At 47.0% G+C, this 22,841-nt stretch overlaps 1 protein-coding gene across 5 annotated transcripts in view; it reads left to right on the top strand.

Annotated features, from left to right (window-relative positions):
* Positions 1 to 22,841, top strand: part of UNC13D (unc-13 homolog D) — an 876,342-nt gene that overhangs the window by 291,810 nt on the left and 561,691 nt on the right. For all 5 annotated transcript variants that reach the window (XM_069200183.1, XM_069200186.1, XM_069200185.1 and 2 more), the window contains exon 5: positions 13,488 to 13,547. In XM_069200183.1, coding sequence (XP_069056284.1) covers positions 13,488 to 13,547 — 60 coding nt within the window. The remainder of the gene's footprint in view (positions 1 to 13,487; positions 13,548 to 22,841) is intronic.

Genomic DNA, 22,841 nt, shown 5'->3' with positions numbered 1-22,841 from the left:
TTTAACTTTTTGCTGAACACAGATATATCTACCACTGAGCGTAGCTCAAAAGGGAGCTTGTTCAGGACGACTGGCCTGAGATAGGAGAAAGTCCGACCTCCACTTCTCATTGGGCGAATCTTAGAAATCCTTGCCAGCAAGCTGTTAGATAACTGCAGATTTCTGAAGGGGGCTTAGTATTTAATCCTATTCTTGAGATAACCTGCACCTGTAAAGTGCAGTGCTTTATGGACCAAAATGTATGTTTTGAAAAGGATTCTTTTCTTTATCGGAAGCCTGAGAAGGGCACTCAGATGTGTAGTCACATGAGTTCTTGGAGTTAGGTTGAGGAGAATGTGGGCTGCTGTATTCTGGACCATTTGAAGCTTATTAAGAAAGATATTCTGGGAGTCCCAGATAAAATGTGTTTCCATAGTCCAATTTGGACGTTATAAGTGTCTGGATGACTGTCTTTCTTGCTGAGAAAGATAGACAAGGTAAGAACTTTTTTAGAGTATGCAGCAGCTGAAAACATGTGCCAACCACAGATTTTATTTGTGGTTGAAAGGATAGTTCTCAAATATAATGCCTGCTTTCAACTATTCCCTCCTGAGGACCTGGGAGAGGGGCATCTTTCAGGCATAGGGTCTGCCTCGGTCTTGTCTGTGTTACATTTAAGTTGGTGGGTGGTCAAAATACACCACTAGCTAAATTTTACACTCTGACAACTCTCCTGTTGAATACATTTACTACACTTTGTCTGAAGCTCACATTTTCCACAATCACTATAACATCAGTGATTTAACATTGATGTCAGCACCCCAGTCTAAAAATTGTTCCAGAACCACTAGTACAAAGCTTAAAACAAACCCTTGCAATTATTCACAAGTAGGACCCTGGGTGAATCTTGCAGTATTTTTTGCTGTTTTTAAAAAAACATTACAATGCCATTTCAGCAGAGAACGTGCTCAAAATACATGATCATACACAATCATCCCACTGGTGTATTACTTTCACACATAAGTTGAGAAATATGGTTATGGCTGACCCAGTGGATAGAAAGGCATCGACTCTGAACGGGTGGGCTAGCCTCAGCGCTCCCCCATCTCCCTCAATTGGTAGGAATGCTATTTAAATTCACCGGACCTGATCAGTCAGACACCCTAGAGGTCTGTGTCATTTGTAAATGCTGGAACCGGTGTCTCCAAAAGACTGACACGGGTACACCTTACTCACCTGACATCACAATGATTTGGCTAGTGTAGTGCCCCATAGGGGAGATTTGGGGGGGATTACATCCTGGGTGAATGCGGGGGCTACACGGCTGAGGGACCTGTACAGGGATGGGGGGTTCCTGCCCTTCGAGGAATTCAGGCAGGAGTATGATCTCCCACAAGGTCACTTTCTGTTACACCATGCTGTTACCCACGCCATCCAAAAACATTGGCACTCGGGGAGCACAGAACCGCGACCCCATAGAGTCAGCAACTATATAATAAACTCGGAAAGTATATATAAGATAGTAACCCGATTATACGAGGCTATATGTGTGGGAGCATTACATCCCCTGGAGGACCTGCGTATGAAATGGGAGGCAGAATAGGGGATCCCGATACCGGAGAAATCCTGAGGGCAGATATTAGAGAGAGCACCAAAGGTATCTAGAAATGCCTGGGTCAAATGAATACACTTCTATGTAATACATATCTCACCCCTAGCCGGCTCCGCAACCACTTTCAGGTAATAGATGCTAAATGTCCACATTGCGGATAAGCTGTTGCAGAATTCATACACATGATGTGCACTTGTACGAACCTAACCGCTTATTGGTGTGGGGGTAACGACTCATATGGCGTTGGTCCTGGACCGATATATCCCTTGCACGCCTGGACACGGTCTCCTTCACTGGTTGCCCCACACTTCCAAGAACAAGGCCACTAGTAGGCTACAGGACCTAGCGTACATACTGGCAAAGAGAGAAATAACAAGGAACGGGAAACGTCCCTCAGGCCCCTGGCTAACTGGCTGGAAGAAGGAACTGGAGCGATGGGCGGAATATGAGAGTTTAGTTTTACAACGTGAGACCAGGCAGGGCAGGGGTTCACCGGATGTAATGCGAATATGGGAATAACTGGTTGAAGCCCTGAAAGATAAAAATAGGCTATCCCTCAGTGAACCCAGAGAGCTTTTGCCACCTATCACCCACCAGGAACAAACACCTCCTAGAACAGAGTAAGGAACTGCCCATGGGGGAAGCTTGACTAGTAAGGTTACTGAGATAGCATTCACCTAGCGCAAAAGTGAATAAACACACGCACTTACACAGATCGTACACGACAGGTTATAAGTCTAGCAGGTGTGGCGGCACCGTAATGGGGAGATGGAGTGGAGGGCTTAGGGCAATATTCTGAAATATTGTATGATCATTGAGTATTATCCTAAAAACATTAATAAAATCTGTTAAAAAAAAAAAAGTTGAGAAATATGGATGTGACCTAACAGCCAGAGGTGCTGACACTGGATTTCGGGAACCAGGTTCGAGTCCCAGCATTGGCTCCGGAAAATCACTGAGGGCCCGATTTAGAATATGTGGTTGTGTCGTTCTCTGCCAGGGCAACAGAGTAATTTACTTTGTTGCTTTGGCTGAGGTCCTGAGCTCAAATTCTAAAATGTCTGTCAGCCCAAAGGACATTTCAAGCACTCACAGGAACGTCTGTTAAGGTTGTTCCAGTAAATGCATTTGAACTTTTCCGTATGGCCCTGTCAGACAAAATGGAGCCTTATAGCAAAGTTTTTTTCATTTTCAGAAATAAAACCCCAAAGTGGGATTTTGTTTTGAGAAATAAAATAAACAACACTCTCATGCCATGAGAGTCATCTCCCATGGTAAGGAGAGAATTTTTGGTGTCTTATTGCCCCTCACCGCCACAGTGTTTCTGGCAGTGAAGAAAAGCTATATGTCTGCCCATCCAGATTGGGCGGGTGGACATATAGGCAATTCTCTGTCGGGCTGTCAAATAACTTTGGCCACAGTAGAGACAGAGTGGTTTATTCTATGGCCAAACTATGGTCCACCCGCTTCTAAATTTGGTGGGCAGACCATTATTTTGGCAGTAAACATAATCTGTTGCGAAAGAATTTATACATTGGACCGTTAATCTCCTGGGCTTAAACTAAAATGAAACTGACCTTATGTAATGTAACCTGTTGCTCATGTATAGTGCTCCAGTGTCCTTGGGCGGTGTTTGCCCTATGTAAACATACAGACACACACATACTGGTATCAACACAAAGATTTTTCAGAAGCCTTGTTATTCTAGTGAGCGATGCCACAAGCCAGTGTCCTACTCCGAAAAGTGTTCCATCTCCACTGCAGTTCACAATCTACAACTTATATGGGTAGATCACGATCTTGGCTGCAGTCACATTAAGACATCGAAGGGCGTGGTCAAGGTTGTTACTTTTACCAACAATTGCTGTTAAAGAGAAAAGGCAAAGACATTGTAAACAGTCTGGTATTTTGATAATTCACAGCTTTTTTGAAGGCATGTCTGATATTACATTAAAAAAATCTTATCTCATGTTCATTAAAGCTAAATGGGCTGCAAAGGTTTGTTGCTATAACGATTGGGTTGTGTTTCTAAAAAGTTTGGGAAGCATTGCTTTCCACACATAACAATTGTTCCCATACAGACCTCATCTGCCCCCTCCCTATTTTGTTACCTTCGATCCCCATTATATCAAGTTTTTGAGTTGCCTTGAACCCCAGGCGATTACTTCCTTCATAATTTTTCTTTACCAAACACAGTATTTTCTTTTTTAAGGCCCTGCACCTTATTCACATAACAGGCTTCTTTCTTGTTTGTTTCCGGACTTGTCCCAGTCTCTAGTTTTTGATCCAGGTTCAGCATCTGAATTGATACCGGCTTCCTGCTGTCTTCACTCTAGGCCCTGGCATCAAACCAATGCTTTTTTCACGCACGTCTGTTTTGGCCTCCTAAGTCACTTTCCACTTCTCCCGGCTGTCATACTTACACCAAAAGATTGCCACTTGTGCCAGGCATTGCCACTGCTGACTAACTCAGCCTTTCTCTGCTGGTGTGCCTGGGTCTCCATTTGGAACCACGTGGTACATAAAAGTGTGTTTGTGTCCTCTAGGCCCATTCTTCCAATTACTAAAATTCAACCTGTTTACGCAGATTTTGTTTCACAGGTTCCACTACTCCTTCATGTAAGGTGGAGTTTGTTCTTACCATCTTTGTCTGTTAGTCAACGTTTTGTGTGACCTCTTACATGTTTTCTCACACATGCACACAGGCACAATCTTGCACTTTCTTACTGTCCTCTCCTCAGGAGCATAGCTTCAGGACCGATGCACCACTTTCTTATAAATATGCCCCAATGTATTTAAACATTATGGCCCTCTTTTTGACTTCAGCTGTCTTTTCCTAAGACCGCCGAAGCCACAGGTGCCAGAAGACCGCCAGTACTGACGGTTTCCCGACTGCCAAATTATGAGTACTGAAGGATTTCTGCCACAGTTTGGGCAGAAATCCTCCTGTGGCCATGTTGACGGTTGGAGGCGCAGAGGCGGTTCCACAGCTGTCCCCCACCCCACCAGAAGGACTCCAGCAGTGGTATTATGATCTGTAATATAGCCTGGTGGTGTCCTGATGGTGGGGCTCTGCTGGCGCTGGGAGTGCCGGGTCCCGTCCCCTCGCGGAGGAGCACCTCATTGGACAAGGTAAGTGTTTTCCACCAGGGGAGGGTGGTGGGGTGTGTGAATGGATGTGTGTGCGTGTGTGTATGCATGTCAAGAATGGGGGAGAGTGTTTGTGCGTGCATGTGTGTCTGTGTGTAAATGTGGTGATGGCGATGCGTGTGTGGGTGAATGTGAATGTTGGGTCGGGGTGCATGTGTGTATGCATGTAGACGGGTGGAGGATGTGTGTGTATGCATGTTGAGGAAAGGGGGGTGGGAAATGTAGTCTGTATGCGTGTCAATGGGGGTGAATGTAGTGAGTGCGTGTGTGTGTGGGGGTGCTGTGCGTGTAGGGATTTGGGGGGTGTTGTGTGTGTGTGCTTGAGTGTAAGGGTGTTGTGAACGAGTCAAGGTGTGCATGTCTGTGGGTGTGTGCGTGTATGCGGGAGGTGTGGGGGGTAAGTACAGGGATCGGGGTGGGGAGTAAGTATGTGTATGAAGGGGTTAGGGAGTCACTAATCGGGGTGGCGGTGTTACTTGGGGTTCAGAATGGTGGGTGTGGGAATGTTGTAAGGGAAGGGGGTGGGGGGCTCCTGGGTAGATGGAGGGGTGGGGGAGCCGTCTACGGGCGACAGGAATGCAAATTACTGTCACCGGTAGCCTTTCTGCCAGCGATTTCATGGCGAATCCCAGGCGGAAAGCGGGCTCATGATACTGCCGGCGGTATTGGGTGGACCACTGGGTCAGAGATGCTTATCTCCGGCCTGACGGTCCGACCGCCCTGGCGGTAAGCACAGGAAAGTGGCTGTTTCGGCACAGGCCAAACCTCCACACTCATAATTTGGCGTCCACACCGCTGGCCCGTCGCTGGTGGGACCACCACCATGAGTCTGGCGGTCTGAAGATCGCCAGACTCTTAATGAGGGCCAAAGTGCTAGCCTGGTTGTCGGAAAGACTGAAACTCAGCACCCCCCTCCCAAATCTCAATGACCAAGCCACACCCCTGCCTCTCCTCACCTCTTTCTATACCCATTTCTCTACATTCTTGTTCTCGGGCAAACTACGCCCTGCTTAAACAAAAAGGAGACTGTGTACCTTCGTTTTGCCAGACCATAGACTGTAAATTGTTATAGTGTTAACAGCCATCTTCATCTGTTTATATTTAGTGATATAGGCCCAGTTCAGTGCTCTACTACTGCCTTCATCCAGATGATAACCCCACAGTTTGCTTAGGTGTCAGAATGCCATTGACATGGCTACAAAGACTTCCCAAATGAACTTACCTCATACACAGTTTAAGGATCAGAACCTGGCCTCAATTTTACCACTTTTGTTTCTCCTTCTTTGTATGTTTATCTGTCGATGTCAAATTACTTGTATCCTATTTTTCAGGCTACATGGTTTTATGTTACCACTAGCACTCTGTGGTCACCTTCACCTTTGAGCATTAATTTTGTGATTAAAGGCTATATTTCATGTTTTTTTTCATAAGATTTTATTTATGAGCTAAAACAAAATATAATGAAAGAACATGACACTATACAGTAAAAGTATATTGTTCGGTGGCAACGTATATAGCGTCATCACAATTTCCCAAAAATCACAATTGAGCTAAAATAGACACATTCTGCAATGTAATCCTCTGTGATTACAACATCAACCACTGACAAGCCTTCTAATGTCGACTAGTGTCCATGCAAGCAATCTGCCCTTTCTTGTTATGCTCGGTGATTTCGGAGTGGGCTTCAGATATCCCTTGGTCGCACTCTTGGGTGTAAGTCCTCAAAATATATTTCAAGTTTGTTTATCTTGCACCCGCTGGTTATGCTTGGGGATGATGTTTTGCATCCAAGTCAAAGCCACTTTCCTTTTGACTAGCAATAAGGCCGTAGTGATGAGATGGCAGACCCATAGTGGTGCTCATCAGGAGTCAATGGAAACTATAACATCTTGCTTATCAGCTCAAACCCTTTGATCAAGTACTTGAAAACTTTGGGGCAAGTCCATGAAACATGAAGAGTATCCACATTGGGCACATGCACTTTAAACATTTTTCTTATTATTTGGGACAAATGTACCTATACGAAGTGGATTGAAATAGATACTCTGCATCAGTTTAATTTGGTTCAGTTTATGTCTGCAAGTGAATAGCATGTCATTAACCAGCACGGAGCAATAGGACCACCATTCATCAGATAATTGGCATTCTCTGTCTGACTCCCATTCCAGCCTGAGGAGTACAAAAAGGAGATAGACTTACCCGATTCAGCCAGGAGTATATATTTAACAGGGAGTGACTAGGGAAAGCCGGTAAGTGCTCGGACTTAACTTAATTCAACCAGGAGCTCATTTTGCAGCAGATTGCATACAGTAAATTAGAGTGACTACAGGTGCATTGCCATCTTTATTTTGAAACTTTTGAGGGTCCACAAGCTCTCATTTGGGGAAGAGGTCTCCCTAGTATGTCTATTTCTACCTTTCCTATGATTTGTGTTGCAGGTTTCTCTAGTGGGGTCGGAGCAGCGGATTGTTAAGCGCTGGTAAAAGTGAGGATTATAGCATCTCATGACCAAAGATCTGTGATAGTTTCCACAAATCATGACATTTTGTTCTGATCACGTTAATCTCAGCTGTTTGAACTGTGGATTGCCTACAGATCATTGCCAGTAGGTGTTTAGTGCATGTCATTGTGCGTTCTATCCCACTGTGTTTCAGTGTTGCTGTGTCAGGGGGCCAGTATTTGATATAATAATGTGCCTGAACCACAGTGAGAAAATGGGTTGTTGGTTGATTGGGGTGTGAGCCTTGGTCAAGCAACAGCCGCAATCCCTTGCAGGGTGAACCACAAAAAGTCACTAATTTAACCTCTGCTTGACCTTGAGTAGCTTGGCACTAAAAAAGCCGTCAGGCTAAACTTAGAGGCAATGTGTTAATAATTTATGTAGCACACAAACAGAAATATAGTGAACCACAACATAATAAAAATCCCAAACCAATTTTGAAAATTAGAGAACCATCAAAATCCAGTTAGTAGAACCAGAGCGATTATTTTTTTTAAGTTTAAGGTTCAAAAAAACAAGTCCTCAGTTTTAGAAAATGGCCATTTAGGCACCTTTAGCACAACAACCAGGTGGAGACCATCTGGGGCCTCAAGCTGGGTTCAGATGCAAGTTCAAGAGCCTGTTATGTCCCTGCGGCTCTAAACAGAAGGCCTGCAAAACTAGCCCTTGGAGTCACCATCTAACGTCCTGGGTGCTGGTGAAGATGCAGGGCTCCACAGCAGTGCTGGTCACTGAAAGTTCAAGGGAGGCTCCAGGCAGCAAAGCAGTCCTGTCAGGTATAGCAACAGTCTGGCAGGGTGCACAGCATGGCACAGCAGCAGGCAGTCCCCTGAGAGTCCTTCTGCAGGTCCAATAGTGAATTGAAGAGTGGGTCGGAGAGCCCTATTTTATACCCTGGTGCCCTCCTCCTAGAAGGTGGACGTTCCCATAAAGGTTCTCTGAAGTTTCAACCAAGAGTTTCCTGCTTCCCCTGTCCTGGCTCCTTGATGGCTGCACTGACAGTACAGGGTTGTTAAGTGTATTGTGTGGTAGCACAGCATATTCAGGTATAAGTGGGGCTGTGCTTAGCTTTGCCCCCATCAAGTCAGTGGCCCACTCAAGCTCTGCTGATCCCACTATTGTTTGACTGTCTGGGAGGAAGTCACAAAGTCCTAACTGTCAGTTTTATTCAGTCATGTGACCTAAGGCAGTCTGCAGTCACAGACCGATAAGGGCAGGAAAATGCCAACTTTCTAAAAGTGTCATTTTACAACTTGTAATGATAAATTCAACCTTATCATTAAAGAGGGTTTATCATTACAAGTTCATAGGTACCAAAAATGACAAAGCTACCGCCTTTGGTTTAGGAATCACAGCCTATTAAATATAATAAGGAGTCCTCAATGTTATCCTATGAGAGGGGTAGGCCTCACAGTAGTGAAAAATGAATTTGCGAGTTTTTCACTACTAGGACATGTAAAACGTGAAAATACATGTCCTATCTTTTAATTAAAAAGCATCATGCCCTATGGACTACATATGAAAAACTTTGGGGGTGACCCTTTAGAGGGCCGTTTCCAAAAGCCACTAAGTAATATACATAGAAGCCTGATTTGTAACAATCGTCCTCTTAACATGAGGTTGCTTGCCTCCCCGTATCAATCTGCTCAATGTTTGTCGAAGTTGTTTAAAATAATACTGTTAATATGCCTACATTTATATTTGCAAAGAGGTATAAACACCTGGGCAATATTGTCAGCTTAACAAGGGAAATGTGGCAACTGAATCCAGCACTCATTACGCGTTATAAGGGTCTGGACCATATCACCAAACTTGTGTCTAAGCAGCTCCAGGAGATTTAGTGTAAGATAGATTCCAAGATATGTTACACAGATTGTGCTCCATTTCAAGGGATAATCTACTGGAATTGATTCAGTAATGTCTGTCAATAGTAGTATCACAGACTTCTCCCAGTTAATCTGTAAACCAGTGTGGCCACCAAAATAAATAACTTTCTAAAATCATAGGTGCAAGGATTTCACTGGGGTTCTAAAATATAGCACCAGGTGGTCTGCATACAGGGACAGTACCAAGGGCCTACTTTCTGTGTAAAGTATGCATGCAGAGCAGTAGTCAAGAAGGAAACAGACAAGTAGTTCTACCTCTATGCAAACATCAAAGGCATTGAAGGACAGCTCTGCTGCAAGCTCCTGCTGATAGGTGTTATCTCTGAATATAGATCATTGTCCTTTATCCTACTGCAAGGTGTGGTGTACAATAATTCAATAAATTTAAATTTGGGCACCCATCCCCATATGGTGAAGACTATCCCTCATTAATGGTCATTCCAAGCATTAAATGCTTTTTCAGCATCCAAAAGTACTGCCACAGCAGATAGCGGTAGATCCACCCAAAGGAGAATGGCCATCAGAGGGTGAAGATTAAAGGTAGTTGAGCTCTGCGGTATAAAGCCTGGTTAATCTGGTATCGCGAGGAACTTCATCAGTGGTTGAATATTCTTAAAGATGTTATTATTACTATTTAATAGTGATAGCTACGTGTAAAAAGACACTGCGTAGGATCTCTGCCTGACTTCGGCAGCACCGTGATTATGGATTCCCTCATGGTTGGGTTAACCATCCCATAGAAATAGCATCATTATAAACCTGAAGCTGCCAGAGGGCAAGGATATCTGTGTATTCTTTATAGAATTTGATATGGACGTTGCCACTTCCACGAGCTTTTCCAATAGGAAGACTCAAGATCGCATTTTTAACATCCTCTCAAATGAGTGGGGAATTCAGCAACTCTCTCATCTCCCCCTCAATCCATGCCAAAGCAATAGTGTCCAAATATGCACCAATGTCAGATGAAGCACATTGTATTTTGAGGGAATATAAACGTTTGTAATATTGCCTAAAGATATCTACAGTGTCTCCTGGTGCAGAGGTAGACTCACAGCTGTACGTAGTTATACATGAAATGTAACTGTTATCAACATTAAATTAAGCACCCATGCCAGGGTTCATTCTGGTCTATTCATTTCATTCAAAAGATAAGCACAGGTGTGCTTGCCCAAATAAAGAACCTCCCCATCGGTTGTTTCTTGGAACTCCTTTAGCTTATCTTGGAGTTTGAGATCCGTGGGGCTGCATTTACCCTTGGCTTACTCACTTTATAATGCTTTGAATTTCCCTTCCAAGCGTCTTAGCTGTGTCTTTAATCCTGAAATTGTGTATATACAATTAATAAAACATTTTGCCATACTATCATGCCCTTGTCAGGGCACCCATGTTCCACACTGTGGTAGTCTTATCTTGAGCCCACTTGTTTTTATCTCTCTTTTTCTCTCTGTGGCTTTTGTCTCAGCTGCTCCATCCTGGAAGGATTGCTGTGGGGAAGTGCCCTCTTTCTTGTCATGGCTGCCCCCATTTTTCTGCCTGTTGTCAGTGTGTTTGACTGTGTTCATTGGAGTCCTGCTAACCAGGATCTCACTGATTATGCTCTCTCCTCTAAATGTGGTTGCTACTAACCTTTTCTCCCCACAATTGGCATACTGGTGCCCCCATGTAAGTCCATAGTGTATGGTACATAGGTACCCAGGGCATTGGGGTTCCAGGAGATCCCTAGGGGATGCAGCAGTTATTCTGCCACCCAAAGGGAGCCCATGCAAAGGGTTCTGCAGGCCTGCCATTGCAGTCTGCATGAACCGGGTGCACCACCTGGTTTCACTACAGGTTACTGTAAGTCACCCCTAAGCTAGGCCATCTCTGCCCAGAGGGCAGGGGGCAGGTACCTGTGTGTGAGGGCACCCCTTCACTCGCAGAGGTACCCCCATGAACACCAGCTCCCTTTTACTGGACTTTGTGAGTTCGAGGACACCATTTTATATATGTAATGGACATAGGTCACTACCTATGTCCATCTATGAATGGTGACTATAAACCTAGGCATGTTTGGTAATAAACATGTCGGACTCATACCCCAAAGCTGTTGCAAGTATTGGAAGTATGATTCCATGCACTCTGGGGGCTCCTTAGAGGACCCCCAGCATTGCTACCACTGGTTTTACAGGGATTTCCTGAGCAGCCTGCGCTGCTGCCACCCCTCAGACAGGTGTCTGCCCTCCTGCTGCTTGATCTTATTCAGACCAGCAAGGATTTCCTCTGAGAGAGAGGAGGTAACACTCTCTCCCTTTGGAAATAGGTGTGACTGGCTTGGGAGGGGTAGCCTCCCCAAGCCACTGGTTTTGCTTTGAAGGGCACATTTGGTGCCCTCCATGCATAAACAAGTCCACACCAGTTCAAGGACCCCCAGTCCCTGCTCTGGCGTGCAACTGGACAGTGGAAAGGGGAGTGACCAATACCCTGCCATCACCACCCTAGGGGCATGCTCAGAGTTTCTCCAGAGGGTCCCTGGGTTTACCATCTTGATTCCAAGGTTGGCAGGGAACTCTGCCAGGTCAGGCAGGTGCCGTCAGAGGCACTCTTTGATAGGTAGTTACCTGGTTAGGTGGCCAAACCCCTCTTTGGGCTACATAGGGTCTTCCTCTGGGGTGGGTCCTCAGATTCGGCTTGCAAGACTCCAGCAGGACTCCTTTGCAACCTCTGCTTCGACTTCTGGCCTCAGGAACTGCAACTGGACCCTCCAGGAACCTACAAGTTGCAGATCCACGAGAAAAACTCTTCCTTAAGATTGTATCTGGAACTCATGCCAGCTTTGCAACATTTCAACGGCTGTGCATCCTAAGAAGACTGCACCTCTTCAGCCTGCACACGAAGAAGGAATCTCCCTTGGGATGAAGGCATCACTCCCCTGTAACTATAGGTACCTGGCTTCATCGACGACCGGCTGCGTGGATCTTCCCTCATCCTGAGTGGCATGGGTCCTGCATCCTGCACCCATCTGCAATCCAGCTTCCAGCTTGGGACACCTTTTGCATGCATCAGGAACTCTTCCACAGCTTCTGTGCTGCAGTGCTGACCTGTCTTCCTTCTTTGTCGGCCAACTCCAAAAGGTACCTCTGGGTGGGTAGTATCTCCTACTCCCCCTGGACTCCAGAGACACTTCTGGACTTGGTCCCCTCTCTCCCCAGGTCTCCATCTTCGGTTATCCACTGCTGTTAATTGCAGACTGTTCTGGTTTTGGGGAAATCCAGTGTTTTACTCCTGCATTCCTGGTCGCTGGGGGGGGGGGGGGTGGGGGGGGTACTCCATTACTTACCTGTGTGGTCTCCTAGTACTCCCAGCTCCCCTCTACATGATTTACTTACCTAGGTGGGGGCCCTGTGTTTACATTCCACTTTCTTAGTATATGAGTTGGTCTCCCCCTAGGGCTGCTATTGCAGATTGCTATTTTACACTGTTGTCTAACCTCTTTATGCCTCTTACTGTTTATTAGTGTGTGTGTGTGTGTGTGTATATATATATATATATATATATATATATATATATAGTGTATTTACTTACCTCCGATTGGATACTTTGTTCCAAAAATAAAGGGCCTTTATTTTTGTACAACCAAGTGTTTTCTTTCTTGTGTGTGAGTACTGTGTGACTGTAGTGGTATTGCCTGAGCTCTGCATGTCACCTAGATAAGCCTTTGCTGTTCATCCTCAGCTACCTCTAGAGAGCCTGGCTTCTAGACACTTCCTACACTTCACTGAAAGGGGATACCTTGACCTGGTATAAGGTGTAAGTACCATAGGTAACCACCACACACCAGGCCAGCTTCCTACAATTGCCTCATCTTCATCCCTCTTGCCTCAAAGCACACTATTGCAATGCTGGAAGAGGCTATCTCTGGCCCGTTCTCTCCATTCCAAAATTAACTCCTTTTCACACTAGAGTGTACATCTCTATCCTTCTTGTCCCACAGCTCCCTTTGCCTATACCATAGTAGCCATTCTCCATTTTTCTCATGAGGTTCCCTTCGCCCGGTACTATAGAGACTGTTTTTTCTCCATATCTCTGACCCAAAAACTCCCTTCACTTCACACTAGGCTTGGCTGCCCCAAGCCCTCTGAGCAAGGGTTCCTTCTTTGTTCTTCTCAACCCAGAGCTTCTTCTGTCCCTTGATTGTGGAGGATGTTGCTTTCAGCTCTAGAGATTTACTATTTTCATCCCTCTCCCACCCGCTGGTCCCTCTGTCAAAAGGTGTGTTAGTCTGATAAGAAGGTCCCCTTCTATAAGAAATTATTATAATAAATTAATTTATGATAAGAAGTGAGTTCTGACTGTTTTCCTCTTATTCTTTCTTCTTCTGCAGGCTTTCAACGTGGACAGTGCCCAGCACAGACTGATTATGAACCGAGTGCGATTGCTGGAGGTAAAGCTGGCTGTTTCCTGTCCTGTGCTCTCTTCGGGCTCTGTTTCTGCTTGATATCTCTAAAGTCAGTATTTTTTATAGTTCTGCCAACACTACAATGTGTTCAGGAACACACCTTATTACACCCTGAGCACCCAGACCATAACACATCGGCCCCATGTGCATCATCATTTTGTTTAAACATGTTGTTCATGCTCTTGGGTGAATCCTAACCTGTGTGATGGGGGTGGGATGGTATCATCATGAAAGCAAATACAGGTATTCACGATCCATACACATGAGAAGTGACATCCATAAGATTCTTGTGCTGGACACCAAAAATGTGCAAAGGCCACAGGCAGCCACCTAGATTAAGACTTCATCATTGGCTGTGAACACATGTCATTTGCACGTCCAGGGGCGGTGAAAATATGTAGATTAGATGAGCCTGGTTTTGGATTTCGGCATGTTACATGTAGGGTTTCCGATTTTCATTTAAAACCAATTGTAACTATAAAACACCACTGAAAGGAATAGTTGATTTTCAGTAGAAACTGGAAACCACCAAATTTAGCTGCACTTTTACTGATTTTATTCCAAGTCCATTTATATGATGGATGCTCCCGCTATGATCCACTCAACCAATTGTAAGCCACTTAATATGCCCTTGTGACCATCCACCAGGTCCCTGGATCTACTGGCCTCCCTGGGTTTTATTGTGGCCAGTAGTTGTGCAGCTGAAATATGAACAGACTGTCAGTCCAGGGCAAGAGGCACCGCCATACTATCACATTCCACCACAGACAGCAGGAGGGAGCTTTGCTTTCTGAAAGGTCCATAATAAGAAGTCCTCCAGTAAGTGGGTGAGGGTATTTTATTGAAGAATAGGAGCAGACAGGTCCACTACTACCCACCTAGGTGCATTCCACCAACTAAGACAGTCAGAACCACCACATGGAATATAAATTTCTACATTCCATAGAACACAACCCAAAATGTAGGCATCAAGATTGTGGCAACAGAAATCTTTGTGCAAACAACACTTCTGAAATCAATGTCCTCTCATAAACATCAGAGATAGCAGCAGCGTACTTTGAGGCCTCCTGGGCCCAGACCCAGCTATCCGATTACAAAGCCCCTTAATGGTGGCAGTGGCCTAGTGAACTTTTAATATCCCCCAACTGACGCTGGGGGACGGCCCTGCCATGGATGAACAGAGAATGGCATGGTGAGGTTGGGACCGTTCTGGGCCCTGCACAGAACATGGCAGCCACCCCAGTTTGAGTCCCAGGATGTGCACAGCAGAGCCGCAGCAGGCACACCCCACCTCCCTCCGTTTTACTAATCCCCTTTGGGACTGGAGCTAGGACTCACAGCGCCCATATTACTGGAGAGGGCCTGATGGGGGTGTGTGTCCAGGGGCAGCAGAGCGGAACAGCTGCTGGCAGGGTCACCAGACGTCGCAAGGCTTAAGCCTCAACGGTGGATGTCGGCATGAAGTGGTGACGCCTGCACGAGGAGCCTGATGAAGGGCTTGTGCAACATACACGGTTGGTCTAGTGAGGGGCCGTGTGGATCATGTTAGACCTGCGAGTCACAACGGGCGACTAGCTGCATAAAGTTACGTCCCAGTGGGGGTGGCTAGAACCTATTGAACTTTCTTGGGCCCCCCTCCTGAGACTAACTGAGCAGAGTGAGGCCTCCTCTTCACCCATCTCCATATAATTACTGCTGGTACTGCCTACATATAAGGACCCATGCCAACTACAACAAATATCTGCAGAATTGCCCGCAGGGCTAAAAACCGGGATGCAGCCTCTAATGCCTTGACTCCTCATGCCCAGCACAGGTAAAGTACTTGAGATGCGGGAGCATATCGCAGATTAAGAACGGGCCCCCAGCAGCGCACAGTCCTTGATGGTCCAGTTGTTTGACTCCTTATCTTAATCCAGCTGCTCAACCCGGACACGACACCTGTGAGTAAGCACTAGGCCCCTGATATATTTCTCCCCCCTTCTTCTGGGAGTGATTGTGGAGGACATGGGACCATGGGCGGTTGAGGTGACTCCAGACACAGAATGCCTCATTGAAGCTGCCCTGCAACACAGCCCAGCCCAGTGCAGTGCTGGTGCCTAGGGGACTGATTACAGTTCTCCTTTCTTGGGATGGGGGCCCCTCCCCACACTGGATCCGATGGATGGGTGCCTTAAAGTGGACACAGTTACATCATGGGTCACTCGAAATCTGCATCAAGCGGGTCCACCCCCGCTCCACTACCTTGGAGAGCTAGTGTAGGAGGCTGGCCTGGCTTGTAGTGGGTACCAGTGGTACTTACACCTTATGCCAGGTCCAGTTATCCCTTATTAGTGTAGAAGAGGTGTTTCTAGCAGCTAAGGCTGATAGAAGGTAGCTATCGCAAAGCAGCTTAGGCTGAACTGGGAGACATGTAAAGCTCCTACTATACCACTGGTGTCATATGCACAATATCATAAGAAAACACAATACACAGATATACTAAAAATAAAGGTACTTTATTTATAACAATATGCCAAAAGTATCTGTGAGTACCCTCAGTATGAGGATGAGAAATGTACACAAGATATATGTACACAAACCAAAATTATGCAGATAATAGCAAAAGGAAGTAATGCAAGCAATGTAAAGTTACAGTAGATTGCAATAGGAGCACATAGGTATAGGGGCAAAACAAACCATATACTCCAAAAGTGGAATGCGAACCACGAATGGACCCCAAACCTATGTGAGCTTGTAGAGGGTCACTGGGACTGTAAGAAAACAGTGAGGGTTAGAAAAATAGCCCACCCCAAGACCCTGAAATGTAGGTGTAAAGTGCACCTACAACCCCCAGAGAGCACAGAAGTCGTGATAGGGGGATTCTGCAAGGAAAACAAACACCAGCAATGCAACAACAGTGGATTTCTGGACCTGAGTACCTGTAAGACAAGGGGACCAAGTCCAGTAGTTGCAACAGTGTTGAGAGTGGGCAGGAGCCCAGGAAATGCCAGCTGAGGGTGCAAGGAAGCTGCCACCAGGTGGAAGAAGCTTGGTGTTCTGCAAGAACGAAGAGGACTAGGAACTTCCCCTTTGGAGGATGGATGTCCCACGTCGTGAAGAAGCTTGCAGAGGTGTTCCCACGCAGAAAGACCGCAAACAAGCCTTGCTAGCTGCAAGGGTCGCGGTTAGGATTTTTGGATGCTGCTGTGGCCCAGGAGGGACCAGATGGGGTGCCCAGCAAGTCAGGGAGCCCTCACAGAAGCAGGCAGCACCCGCAGAAGTACCTGAACAGGCACTTGGAAGAAAAGGGCACCGGAGTCCACCTGAAGTCATAAAAGGGAGTCCCACGACGCCGGAGGACAACTCAGAAGGTTGTGCACTGCAGGTTAGAGTGTCGGAGACCCAGGCTTGGCTGTGCACGAAGGAAATCCTGGAAGAGTGCACATGAGCCGGAGCAGCTGCAATTCATGCGGTACCCAGCAATGCAGTCTAGCGTGAGGAGGCAAGGACTTACCTCCACCAAACTTGGACTGAAGAGTCACTGGACTGTGGGAGTCACTTGGACAGAGTTGCTGAGTTCCAGGGACCACGCTCGTCGTGCTGAGAGGGGACCCAGAGGACCGGTGATGCAGTCTTTTGTTGCCTGCGGTTGCAGGGGGAAGATTCCGTCGACCCACGGGAGATTTCATCAGAGCTCCTGGTGCAGAAAGGAGGCAGGCTACCCCCAGAGCATGCACCACCTGGAAACAGTGGAGAAAGCCGGCAGGATGAAGTGATACAAGGTTGCTAGTAGTCGTCTTGCTACTTTGTTGCGGTTTTGCAGGCGTCCTGAGCAGTCAGCGGTCGATCCTTTGGCAGAAGGTGAAGAGGGAGATGCAGAGGAACTCTGGTGAGCTCTTGCATTCGTTATCTGGTGAGATCCCCAAAGCAGAGACCCTTTATAGCCAGAAAAGGAGGTTTGGCTACCTAGGAAGGAGGATTGGCTACCAAGAGAGGTAAGAGCCTATCAGAAGGAGCCTCTGATGTCACCTGCTGGCACTGGCCACTCAGAGCAGTCCAGTGTGCCACAAACACCTCTGTTTCCAAGATGGCAGAGGTCTGGGACACACTGGAGGAGCTCTGGGCACCTCCCCTGGGAGGTGCAGGTCAGGGGAGTGGTCACTCCCCTTTCCTTTGTCCAGTTTCACGCCAGAGCAGGGCTGGGGATCCCTGAACCGGTGTAGACTGGCTTATGCAGAGATGGGCACCATCTGTGCCCATCAAAGCATTTCCAGAGGCTGGGGGAGGCTACTCCTCCCCAGCCTTCACACCTATTTCCAAAGGGAGAGGGTGTTACACCCTCTCTCAGAGGAAGTCCTTTGTTCTGCCTTCCTGGGCCAGGGCTGCCTGGACACCAGGAGGGCAGAAACCCGTCTGAGGGGTTGGCAGCAGCAGCAGCTGCAGTGGAAACCTAGGAAAGGCAGTTTGGCAGTACCCGGGTTCTGTGCTAGAGACCCGGGGGATCATGGAATTGTCCCCCCAATGCCAGAATGGCATTGGGGGGGGACAATTCCATGATCTTAGACATGTTACATGGCCATGTTCGGAGTTACCATTGTGACGCTGTACATAGGTAGTGACCTATGTACAGTGCACGCGTGTAATGGTGTCCGCGCACTCACAAAGTCCGGGGAATTTGCCCTGAATGATGTGGGGGCACCTTGGCTAGTGCCAGGGTGCCCTCACACTAAGTAACTTTGCACCCAACCTTCACCAGGTGAAGGTTAGACATATAGGTGACTTATAAGTTATTTAAGTGCAGTGGGAAATGGCTGTGAAATAACGTGGACGTTATTTCACTCAGGCTGCACTGGCAGGCCTGTGTAAGAATTGCCAGAGCTCCTTATGGGTGGCAAAAGAAATGCTGCAGCCCATAGGGATCTCCTGGAACCCCAATACCCTGGGTACCTCAGTGCCATATACTATGGAATTATATGGGTGTACCAGTATGCCAATGTGAATTGGTAAATTGAGTCACTAGCCTGTTAGTGACACATTTAGAAAGCAGAGAGAGCATAACCACTGAGGTTCTGGTTAGCAGAGCCTCAGTGAGACAGTTAGGCATCACACAGGGAACACATACAGGGCACATACTTATGAGCACTGGGGCACTGCCTGGCAGGGTCCCAGTGACACATAGACTAAAACAACATATATACAGTGAAATATGGGGGTAACATGCCAGGCAAGATGGTACTTTCCTACAGCTAGCTAACTCCAATGCCAGACGATTGTTTTCCCCCTACAGATGTGATTCCCCCAGATAGACAAATTGGGTGTCATACTCCAAGAAATCCAGGACTCCTGAGTAGCACTGGAAGAATGATTGGGAAGTATCACAGCGGACATCAGTCTCCTTAAGTATGACCACCACATGCTTGCTGACAAAGACACAACTAACGAACAGGCACTCTCTATCATAATTCATTGTCAAGCAGAACACTCTGCACAGATTGCTCAACTCCATAAACAGGTAGAGAAATTACAAGATTGGGTGGACAACGCAGAAGAAAGATTATGTAGAAACAATGTCCGCATAGTGGGAGTCCCAGAAGGTGGTGAGGGACCCCACCCAATTCATAGAGAACTGTCAGAAGACACCAGTGGCCATATCACAACTCTCAACTCTATTTTTAGTGTAAAGAGCACATAGAGTACCCACAAGAAAACCTACATCCGGAGCTCTGCTATGTCCTATAGTAGCCAAATTCCCGAATTACAGGGACTGTCATTCAGTACTACGTGCGGCCTTAGAAAAGGCACCCAATCACTTGAAAAATACCATGGTCTCACTATTGCCGGATTACACAATCGCAATGCAACACAGGTGATCCATGTTCCGAGAAATTAAAAGAACTGGTGTACCCTAGGCTTAAAATATGTGTTGCTGTTGCCAGCCGGACATGAAATAAATCATGAACAGCACTTTCATTTCTTTGATTCGCCAGACAGAGCCTGGGTTTGGCTGGAGAGGCAATTTCCAAACTCTATGAGATGAAAAATACTGGACACTGAGGCACCCAAAACACAGCAGAATAGGGGCCTCGCGTGACAATGGGACAGTCCCTGTCCGAGAGGTGATCCGATCAGCAAATTCTTTACGAATTCTAAGAAGCCTATCAGCTCCCACTCCTCTAGGGAGAGCATTTCAGACTCAGACGGTAGCATGGCTCTGTACCCCTCGATCACTCCACGAATGGCACATGATCCTTTGGGTTAAAGGGAGTGAGTATTACATGAGTAACTTCCTTTCTTGGCAAGTTGTTTCTTCCTACATATAATGAATGTTTTTAGGGGAAGGAATGGGGTGATGGCTGTGTACATTGTTAGCTCCTGGTCATATATTACTTCAGTACCCTACACCCCTGATGGAAACAGTCTTCACCTCCCTTATTTACTACATGGGGACTCAACAGCTCTATATAATTGATGCATATAATTCTAGGCCCCGGTCCCGATCGGCCTTCGATGACTGGTGTGGGCTTTAGCACTCCACTCTTCTTGAAATTGGAAACTTTGACAATATCCCCCAATAGCGAAGGCAATGTTTTTACCACTGGTTGAAATATTTTGGTTGTACGGACAGTTTTGTCCAACAAACAGTTGTTGTTGGACTAAGTATTTTAGAGGTTGTTATATGCAGGTAGATAAGGTCATGAGTAGGGTGGCACAAAAGGTAAATGTATATACTATAATAACATGGAATGTAAGGAAATTAGGCCCAGTGTATAAGAGGCACAACTGAATAGACGCCGAGCACAAATAGTGTTCATACTTGATACACATCTCCCCACACAGGAGGCCCTGAAGTTACATGGAAACTGGCAAGGACAGATATTTCACACGCCCTATTCTGCTTTCACGCGTGGCTATCTGTCTGTTTCCCGGTGTCCCGTTCACACTGCTGGAAATTGAGAATAGACAGCAGGGACGATATGTCCTTCAGCGAGATAACTTAGATGGTGAACCTGTTGTGCTGGGCAGCATATATTCACTCAGTTGAGAGCAAGAAGTGCACCAATCTAAACTGTCCTCCTTGCTATCAGACAGGATGATGTATCCCTGGGTGCTGGAAGGTGATTTCACTAGTGTCCACCTCTATCAGGTACGTCCTTGGTGCGAAAAGCCAAGGGGTTGAGGCAATGGATAACAGGCTGGGGTCTATCAGATGTTTCGCCGAACAACATATAAGGGCTAGAGAATATTCCTTTTCCCTTCCTCTGCATGAGCTGCATTCATGCCTTGACAGAATCATATGCCCTATGCATCTACTACCCAGCATTACAAGTACAACATACCTGAGTAAGACAATTTCAGACTGTAAGAAAATGGCCATTGTTTCAGTTACCACCCCGAGCCCCCAACCCCCCACTTTTTGCCTGATATTGATGATGACTGGACTGAGTGTGCTGGGATCCTGCTAACCAGGCCCCAGCACAAGTGTTCTTTCACTAAAAGTGTACCATTGTTTCCACAATTGACACACCCCTGGCACACGGATAAGTCCCTTGTAAAAGGTACCAGTGGTACCAAGAGCCCTGTGACCAGGGAAGGTCCCTAAGGGCTGCATCATGGATTGTGCCACCCTAAGGGACCCCTCACCTAACACATGCACACTGCTGTTGCAGGTTGTGTGTGTTGGTGGGGAGAAAAAGGCAAAGTCGTCATGGCATCCCCCTCAGGATGCCATGCACACAAAACACTGCCTGTGGCATAGGTAAGTGACCCCTTTAGCAGGCCTTAAAACCCTAAGGCAGTGCACACTATACCACATGTGGCGGCATAGCTGCATGAGCAATATTGTCCTTACAGTGTCTACGTCCATTCTTAGACATTGTAAGTACAGTGTGGCCTTATTAAGTATATGGTCTGGGAGTTTGTCAGAATGAACTCCACAGTTTCATAATGGCTACACTAAATACTGGGAAGTTTGGTATCAAACTTCTCAGAATAATAAACCCACACTGATGCCAATGTTGGATTTATTTTAAAAAATGCACACAGAGGGCATCCTAGAGATGCCCCCTGTATTTTACCCAGTCCTTTAGTGTAGAACTGACTGGGCTGTGCCAGCCTGCCATTAGCAAACAAGTTTCTGACCCCCTGGGGTGAGAGCCTTTTTGCTCTCTGAGGCCAAAAACAAAGCCTGCACTGGGTGGAGGCGCTTCACACCTCCCCCGCAGTAACTGTATCAAAGGCTTACGCTTCGTGTTACAGTCCCTTAGGGCACTCCAGCTAGTGGAGGTACAAAGCCCCTCTTTTGGCATCAAGTCCAGAGGGATAATTTAAAAAAAGCAAGGAGGAGTCACCACCTAAGCCAGGACCACCCCTAAGGTGTCCAGAGCTGAAGCGACCCCCTCCTTGCAGAATCCTCCATCTTGGTTTGAAGGACAGGGACCAGTAGGGTTAGGAATATGTTCTCCCCCTTCCCCCAAAAGGGAGTGAGCACAAGGAGGGAGTAGCCACCCTCAGGGGCAGTATTCATTGGCTACTGCCCACTGACCCCTAAAAACGCCCCTAAATCTTGTATTTAAGGGCTCCCTGAACCAAGCTAGTCAGATTCCTGATGACCTCACAAGAAGAAGAAGGAAAGCTTAGCTGAAAACCCAGCAGAGAAGGAAAGGAGACAACAACTGACTTGGCCCCAGCCCTACCGGCCTGTCTCCTGCTTCAAAGAACCTGCTGAAGAAAGGCGAAGTGTCCTGTAGGTCCAGCGATCTCTGAAAACCTCTAGAGGACTGCCTGGGTAACTGAGGATCAAGTACTCCCTGTGGACAGCGGCCCTGTCCAAAGAAGAAAAGTAGAAACCTCTACTAAAGGACTCCCACCTCACTCCAGAAGTGTGAGTCCTAACCACTCTGCACTCAACGCCCACGGCCCGAGTCCAGGTGGCCCAACTGACCAGAGAGGACCCCCAGGCGAAGGTGACCAAGTGCCCACCCTGGATTGACCCCTCCACGACGATGCCTGCAGAGGGAATCCCGAGGACCCTCCTGACCGCGAGGGCCCTGGATGAAGATAACCGACGCCAAAGGACCCACTGCACCCGCAGCCCCCAGGCCTTGGAGAAATTGACACCAATGGAGCGAGATCAAAAGGCGGCCCTCATTCCTGCCCGACCGGTGGTGTGCCTGAGACACCCTTGTGGACCTCGCCTGAGGTGCCTGAGTAACCCCCGGGGTCCCCTCATAGAGTTTCATTGGAAACCCTGCGCCCTGGTTGCACCCTGCACCCGGCTGCCCAGTGCCGCTGAGGGTATGG

This window comes from Pleurodeles waltl, chromosome 7 (assembly GCF_031143425.1).
Source record: "Pleurodeles waltl isolate 20211129_DDA chromosome 7, aPleWal1.hap1.20221129, whole genome shotgun sequence".
NCBI classification, from domain to species: domain Eukaryota; kingdom Metazoa; phylum Chordata; class Amphibia; order Caudata; family Salamandridae; genus Pleurodeles; species Pleurodeles waltl.
Note: the sequence above shows the minus strand (reverse complement) of the source record. Positions and strands in the feature narration are given on the sequence as shown.